At 37.0% G+C, this 9,061-nt stretch overlaps 1 protein-coding gene across 1 annotated transcript in view; it reads left to right on the top strand.

Annotated features, from left to right (window-relative positions):
• Positions 1–6,686: 6,686 nt before the first annotated feature.
• Positions 6,687–9,061, top strand: part of LOC101537002 (phospholipid scramblase family member 5) — a 32,506-nt gene continuing 30,131 nt past the window's right edge. The window contains exon 1 of the mRNA XM_004602922.2: positions 6,687–6,699. Coding sequence (XP_004602979.1) covers positions 6,687–6,699 — 13 coding nt within the window. The remainder of the gene's footprint in view (positions 6,700–9,061) is intronic.

Here is a 9,061-nt window from a genome sequence, read left to right as displayed (position 1 = left end):
TTAAAAAAAAATACAAAAAAAAAAAAAGAAATTGACGATTAACAGAGATTTCGTGATTTGTGATTAAGAATTTATCAAATTATTTTGGAATGAATACTTGATTGTTTCCCATTTGGAATTCACAGCTCAGTTCTTTTATAAGTATTCTTTAGTTCCCAGAGATATGTGAATATTTCCTTAGGCTATTTACCTAGAAGTAGAATCACTGGGGTTGGGTGGAGGGGATCGAATATGCTCGTTTCAAATATTCTAAATAATGCCAAAGTGTCACTGTTATTTTAGCCAATCACACTCACCAAAGTTGATGAGGCCTAACATTGATTCATTTGCTGACAATGTTTTGTACTGTTAATTTCTTTGACTTTTGCTTTTCGAAGTAATGACATCTCATTTAACATTTATGTCTACAACTGAAGCTGAACGTAGCACAGGTCTATTTATATAAGATCTCATGTTTTAGAAAATCTAAAAATGTATCCCCATGTTGCATGTGCAAGCAATTTTGACTTCCAAATATATACGTGAGTATTAACAGTAATTCTTTTTCAGGAAAACTAACATGGGGGAAGATAATCTTTAATTTTCTTTTTTAAAATTGGCCAGTATTTTTAGTAATGTGAAGTAGTTTTACTTTTAGAACTTTACTAGAGAAATGTGAGGGGAGCAAAAGAGAGAGACAGATCTATGTTTCAGAGAGAATATAAACTCCGATGAAGACATGACCCAGTGGAAATTTTCTTTTAATTTTCATTTACCTGTTTTATATTTTAATTTCAACGAGTTTTAATATCAATGTTATTTTTATTTTTAAAGTTTCTTGAAATTTAACGTACCTACAAACTATTAACCGGCAAGCATTTATTTAAGCAAACACCTAAGATTAACAAATAACTTTTATTCTAACCCCAACTTCATCATTTGCTGTATACACTAATATCCCCATTACCAAATGATAGACAGTGAGTCTTTGAAAGCTAGTTAGTGCCACACTTCGAACTTATATTTGAGATAGCTTGTTAAATAAAATATTTTATTGTAAATTATTTTCACTTGTTTGTTGGGCTAGAGGGACAGAATAGCAGATAGAGTGAGGCCTACCAAGATGGTCCCAGAGTACTGAGTCAGGGGTAAGTTCTAAGCACTGGTAGGTATGGCCCCCAAAACAAAAGTATTTTCACCTGTTTTTCATGTTTTAATATGGCTACCAGGAAGTTCAAATTACATCTGTGGCTCAACTAGACTTCTCTTAACAATCCGCCTCCAGTCAACTTAGAAACTTGACAAAAACATGGCCAAGGAGATTTCAAAAGGAAAGGAAAATATTTAAGATGTAAATCTACTTCACTTGAAGCAAACACAGAATTCTTTCATCACATTCAAAACCAAATAAACATTAGCACATTTGTATACATCTCATTGACTCAAGACCCTCTCTCATTGGAAGTCAGAAGAAAGATAAAAATTCTCACTCATTTTATACTGTCCATGCATTTGCGTGTGGGGAAAAATAGACAAGAATAAAGGAACCAAGCCGGAAGCACACGTTTTTCATGACCGCAATTGCTTTACTCTTAGTGGCTGTGTTAGGAACGCCTAATCTCCGCTGGGTCAGAACGTGCAAGAAGGAATGACAAGGGGGGAGGGGGTGGAAATGAAGACAAATCACCACACCAGGCTTCCATGCCATGCCTCAGGAAGTCACAGTGTAGGCCTTCAACAGTGCATTCATTAAGAGGCTAACGTTTCCTCAACAGTCTGACCCCTGAAATGAGCACTTTGCAGGCATTCTTGAGCATCTGTGCATCGCCTTCATTTTTAAAGTCTATCTGTCTAGCACAGGGTAAGTCTATTTTATTATAATGGTAGAAGTAAAGAGAGTTTGAACATGGTCGAGCCATGGGATCTCTAAAGACTTTTAATGTGGTCCTAATTCTTTCCCTAGGAATACTTGATAACTCTCTCTCTTCCTCTTTTCCTTCCTCCCCCTCTCTCTCTCCCTCCCTCTTTCCTCCTCTCCCACCCTCTCTTTCTCATTCCCTACTTTCCTCCTCCCAGTCTCCCTCCCTCTCCCCCTTCTCTCAGATACACTCATAAACGTACACCCTGAAGGACACCTCCAAACAGGCCAGCTCTATAAGGTTGCTGTTGTAATATAACCCAAACTAGGTTCAGATCTCTCTGAATATCCCAACTAATTTTAGAATCTTTAAAAGAAAATACCATGATGAACTATTAAAGTTGTGTGATGCATGAAAGACAAGACAAGTACCAGAAGACTCAGGACAGAGGGCTTCCGAAAGCCCCTTTCAACTGAATATAGTCCTGTGAAGTACAATGCAGAAGGCCAGCAGAAAGAACGTCCATGGACAGACTAAACTTAGGCTTCTGCCTTGGACACTAGTAGACTAGGCACAGAACAAGCATTTATCCCACGCAGCTCTATGCAGAGAACCCAGCAGAAGTCTTTCCACTTCTTCAAAGTGAATGGAGATCCCTGCTTCTTCTAAGTATTCTTGTTTCAGAACCAGTTTTCTCTTAGTTTCACAATGACTTTTCAGCGTAGGCAAGCCTTCTCTCCTTCGTCTTTAGTCTTGGCACAATCGCTGTTTAAGTAGGCAAAAGGAGAGGGTAGAAGAAACGCATCTCTATCAAGCAGGCAAAAAGTGTGATCCAGTTTTCCATCCTTCATTTAAGAAAGAATATGTTTGTGAAGATTCCTAGATGAGAGGAACAGAGGAAAAGGAGCAGGCACGCATGAGTGAAACAAAGCCTTGCTCGGATGGACAATGCATCATTAATTCTAATTCATTTCTGCTTTCTAGAGAAAGAATAAGTTGTATCATCTGACTTTCAGAAGGTGGGAATTGCCTCATACAAAGAATACCACACTCCGGAATTGTGGTATTCTCTAGTACATTCTCCCCAGCATGGATGTTAGATCATTCTCCTTCCCAAATTCCTTAATTTTACAGAATAGAATAAAAAAGTAAATGCTTACTGTATCGAAAGCATATTGAATGACAACAAACCTTTGGATGTCAACTATAGGACGGAGGTTACCAAATCAGTGAGGGGGGGAAGAGGTGGGATTGGGAGTCTTCGGGAATGAAGGTGCAGTAATTGTGTGTGCCCAAAGTATAAACATTAATGCGATTATAACCGTACTGCCTCAACTACACTGAAACAAAAGAGAGAAAGAAATGCAGTACATTGATGGGGAAGGTGGGGAAAGGGCTTGTAAAGTTTGGATAAATGACTGTGGAAATAGAACATGTACATTTCTGGGGATAAAACATTCAAGCTGAAATTCAGGGATTTGACATTTCATATAACACAGTGTCATTATAAATCAAATATTCTGGACAAATCCCAGAGTTGTATTTCTTTATTGCTTGTTTATTCGTTTACTTCTACTTTTGATTTTACCATGGGGCACTCTAAATCACAGAATAAGGAGTAGGCATACAAGCACAAGCCCTAAATATTGCATGATTACTCAAAGTGAGACTCACTGAAGAAGAAGAACCATTCATCACTAAATTATAGTTCATTTACTCACCATTTCCCACCTAGATTGTAACTTTTATAAGCAGCTGTTCATGACATTTGGTATTAGTTATTCTCACATGATGCAATATGATAGGAACAGCTGAAAACATAAATACACACAAAGGTGTTTACTCATCTTATTTGTAAACAACACCTCTAGATACTATCTTCCCACTAGTTAACATCTGGAAACCCCCTGTTAATTCTCCATTATCTGACCAAGCTTAGACAGGATATGTGAAAAGAGAAACACTTTTGCATTATTTCCAGAAATATAAATGCATACCAAAAAATAGAGAGCAACTCATAGATACCTAATAAAAATAAAGATTGCTGCATACAGGCAGAAAAACTCTTGTCTGCTTGATGAGAATAATAAAAATATCATGAAAACCATTATAATGCCCACGAACAGGTCAAAACACCAAAATTTTACTCATTAAATCAATGAATGCATTAGTAAAATTAATCACCTGCACTGGCTGAAAACAAATATAATTTGTATGCATCATTTTACATTTTTAATGAAAACTAAATAAAGGTTTAGGATGATACCTCAAACACTATTCATATAAATTAGGAAAAACAAATAATTGGCCCAGCTTGTGGTGCACGCAGGTGACCTCAGTTCAATCCCTGGCACCCCATATTGTCCTCTGAGCACTGCCAGCTTGATCCCTATGTACAGAACCAGGAGTAAGCCCTACGCACCACCAGGTGTGCCCTAAATAACAAAGAAACAAACAAATAATTAAAAAGAACCTGCTTGAGAGTGTTAAGAACTTTGGCTTCAAACAACCCAACTGAAAAATGAGCAGATACTTCTCCAAAGACAGGGGGCTGGAGAGATAGCAGAGTAGGTAGGACGCTTGCCTTGTACACAGCTGACTTAGGGTTGTTGTCCGGCATGCCATATCTTCCTCTGACCCATGAGAAGAGGAAGAGGAGGAGGAGGGAGAGGAAGAGGGCATCAAACGGGGCTATAGAACTGGTACACAAAAACATAATTATTGGGGAAATGCAAAACAAAATGATGATATAAACTGCAAACTCATATAAAAGACAAGAAACAACAAGTATTGGAGAGGATAAGAAACAAAAACAAAGCTTCGTGCTCTGTTAATGGGACTATCTGTGGGTGTGGCACTGGAGTTCCCACCAAATATTAAAAATGCAAATCTTGCCCTGATTCGGCTATCAAAAAAATTAATTTAAATCTGTCACTCTGTTCATATCTCCCATGTTTATTCTACTGTTATTTATAAGAGCCAAGAGCTAGAAACAACCTAGTGTCTTTTAGGGTGCCTCTGCCAATGGAATACTTCTGAGCTATCAAAAATCCACGCCCTGCAATTTGCAGCAACAACGATGGACCTAGCAAGTGGTCTGTTTAGTTGAATAAGTCAAACAGAAAAAGCTGAATACTACATGATTTCACTCCTTTTTTAATGGTAAATAGCAAAATAGATGAATTAAATAAAACAAAAATAAGTATTTCAACTTAGAATACTGTATGACTGAAATCTAATCATGAACACCTTGGTAAGGGTCTATCTCACAATGATTCAATAAAAAAAGTTTTAAAAAAGAAAAAGAAGTTAGCTTCAATTTCTTTAATGTGGTGCTTACAAGCTGGAGTGATAGTCCAGTGGGTAGGGCGTTCACCTTGCATGAGGCCAACCCGGGTCCGATTCCTCCGCCCCTCTCAGAGAACCCAGCAAGCTACCGAGAGTATCCTGCCCGCACCGAAGAGCCTGGCAAGCTACCCGTGGCATATTCAATATGCCAAAAACAGTAACAAGTCTCATAATGGAGACGTTACTGGTACCCGGTTGAGCAAATCGATGAGCAACCGGATGACAGTGACAGTGAAGTATTTCAACTACAAGACCAATTGGTGATTATCAGAAGAGAAAAGGGAAGGGGGAAATGAGTAAATCAGCTGTGTCAGTTAGGTGCCAGTAGTAATTTTAGACACACGCTTATTTTTTTAATGATACCCACCCAAAATGTATGTAATGTTTTCAATGCACTTACTTCAATTTTTTTAACGCTTTTAAAAAACCAACTTGGTTTCTTTGGATTAAGGTTTTTTCAAAATGGCCGGCATTCAAAAACTTAGAAAGCACATAGTTTAATTTCAGGAGAGATTTCTTTTGGTGCCAGGCATCTCCCTTCCAAACAAATCATTTCAGAACAACAACCAAGAAAGATCTCTTTGTTGGGTGAGAATCAAAAGTTTCAGCTATCTGCAATCTGTGAAGCAAACTTAATTTTTCATCACCACCTATGCTTTCTCGATCCAGATAGCCATCTTTTGTCAAACACTGATAAATTCAACATTTCCAAATCAGTCGGGGCAACTGACTTAGTGAGAAAAGACCCACAGTTCTTTGGTTATTTTGAATTAACAAATGAGCTGTCTAGACGAGTGTACGGAGCAGACCTGAGTCCTTTTGTCGGTGTGCGGGGCAATCAAATAGCTCCTGTACCTTTTAAATAGTTTTGTGAAATTATATTGGTGGTATTTTCAAATGACTTGGATTCATCAAATTTAAGTAAAAATATTTTTTTTTTGTCAACAGGAGGTACCCCCTCCCCTTCTATGGCTGCTGGGGAGAGAAATAAGAATACTGATGTTCAAGCATTGAAAGATTATTTTTAAATGAACACACAACAGTCAGACACTTACAGATGATGAAATATTTCATCATAGACTCGGGCATAGGTGATCTTTAGACATTAGAAAATGCCATAGGGTATAGAATGAGCCAAACAGAATGTGACCGCTATCATACGTGAGTTATGAATATACCAATTTCAAGAAGAAGTTTTTGCAAACCACCCAAGCGAAGTCAGAATCTTGAAAAGCTGCCTCTTGGCTTCCTGATTTCATTGTTTTCAGCATTACTTTCCCCAGTCACCAAGTGGGAAAGCTTTGTCTCCCCCTGTCGTCTAGGCACTGAAACAGAACCGGGAAGCAGAGCAAGGCTCTCCTTTCCTTTGCGACTCGCTGACGTGCCGTCGACAGACCCCTTCTGAAGTTTTGTGCATGCTGTGTCTTCTCTCCTTGCTGCAAGAAGAAAAGCCTTTCCTTTTAACCTGGCTGCCTTTGAAGTAGCGATTCTGACATCTTCATGGCCTCTAAAGGTAACAGTAAGTAAAGCCAGCTAATAAATTTTTCTTTGTATCATGACTGCAAAGATAGGTGGTGGCAAGTTACATTTGGTGAGGCCAACGCTTTCAATTCTGTCACATCACCTTTGAACATCGAGATACTTAAAATATTTAACTCCAGGAGAATGTTCCATTAAATAAAAATAAATAAATTAAACAAACCTATTTCTGGTAGAATACGGATGTTGAGGGGTAAACTGTGCTAGGTATGATGAATAGAAATAGTTAAGAGATCTTCAGGGCAAAATTTATAATGGGAGTATTTTCATGTCAAACATAAGGACAGGTTGGTATTCTAATTTGAAGAAGACTTGTAAATAACTATTTCTATATGACCCTGAAAGAACAATTCAATCATTTCAAATTTCTAGTTTGTTGTTTGAAATATTTGACACAGTCGTTTATTGTAAATAATTGATAAATTTGCATCATTGGTAAATTATTGGTATAAATGACTGGCATAATGATTGGTTTCAAATCATTATGTTATCAAATATTGGTATCAAATCATTTTTGGTATCAAACCACTATGATAGGTATCATTTCAAATTATTAAATACTATAATAACAGTATCAAAAGACTAGTATTAAAGATAATTGTTATCATGAAGAATTGGTACAATTATATCATTGGTAAATTTCAATAATTGTATTGCACTAGAAGTAAATGCTTCCAAACCACGAATCCTACAGAAGATACTAAACATAAAGTTATATGCATAAAGGTAAACTTAATTTATGTTTAAGTAAGCAAATTAACTGAGGACTATGGGGAAAGAGCAAGTGTTTCCTTGAATATCTAAAACTTTTTGCCATTAGTACTATCTAACTTTAAAGAACTTCTCAAAAGACAAAAAAATAATAGAGTTGTATTTTATGGTAATGAGTTGCAATCTTAGTAAAATCACTTGTAAAATTATGTAAAAACAAAATTATAATGCATTTTTATTCCATTATCAGAGCAAGCCATTAAACTCTAGGTTATAATGAAAAGTTTTAGCGTGAAGAATTATGATTAGGATAATTGGTGGAAACCTTTTAACCTAATTACAAATAGGATAATAGAGTCCACCAATTTATAATATCCTAAATTAATGATCCATTGAAATAAACGTGTATGATTACTTGCTGCCTTTATCAAAATAACACTTTTGGGTTCAGTTTAGTATATTGAGAACAAATAAGATAATATTATTTTTCACTGACATTAAATATATACCAGTTCTGGGATACTATTGGCAAAGTTCAAACAAATTGTAAACTATAGCCACAAAACAGAAAAGTCAATGAATTTTAATATTGTGTGTTTCACTTTTGTATTTGAAGACCCACTAAAAATAATCTTGACAAGTTCTCCCTTTCATTTAAGACTGGAACTAACACTTAGGCCAAAACACAACAGCACTTTATAATATAAGAGTTACAGCAACAACTGCACCCTGGAAGGTAGAGCGGAGGGGTATGTGAAATATTTATAAGCTAGTTATACATTTTTAAAAGAGTAGATAGAAATTCAAAGCCAGATAGGAATTCAAAGGAGTTCCTTCTTCATTTGCTCATCTGAGTCTTTGAAGAAAGTTGTGACTAGAAAGCAATATTATGATCAAAATATGATTAATCTACCCCAAAACCAGTGATGTGTGGTCACAGGACTGGAGGACTGGAGACTAAACTTCAAGGTAAGACTTCAGTGGAAAAGTAACCCTCCTTCCACAGCCTACAGAAAGTACTGAAGTGGCACAAACGTGGAAATGTGCCTTTTCTATTCTTCTTCTTCTTATTATTATTATTATGCTTTTTGGGTCACACTCAGCAATACTCAGGGGTTACTCCTGGCTCTGCACTCAGGAATTACTCCTGGAGGTGCTTAGGGGACTGTATGGGATGCCAGGAATTGAAGCTGGGTTGTTCGCATGTGAAACAAATGCCCTACCTGCTGTACTATTACTTTAACCACTGTTCTATTTCTTCTTCATCATCATCATCATCATAATCATCATCATCCCGTTGATCATCAAATTTCTTGAGCGGTCTCAGTCACATCTCCATTCGTCCTAGCCCTGAGATTTTAGAAGCCTCTCTTTACTTATCCTTCCCAACCATACCGCATTGGATGCTCTTTCAGGGTCAGGGGAATGAAACCCAGCATTGTTATTGGTTTTGGCATATTGAATATGCCACAGGGAGCTTGCCAGGCTCTGCCATGCAGGCAGGAAACTCTCGGCAGCTTGCCGGGTTCTCCGAAAGGAAGAACTAGGCTATACTGTACTTATTATATAGTTAATATTTTTGTGTTTGGGGTGGATGTCAAAAATTGGAATTATTGTGTCATATG

Source organism: Sorex araneus, chromosome 2, assembly GCF_027595985.1.
Source record: "Sorex araneus isolate mSorAra2 chromosome 2, mSorAra2.pri, whole genome shotgun sequence".
Lineage (NCBI taxonomy): Eukaryota > Metazoa > Chordata > Mammalia > Eulipotyphla > Soricidae > Sorex > Sorex araneus.
This window is presented reverse-complemented; position numbering and strand designations above follow the sequence as displayed.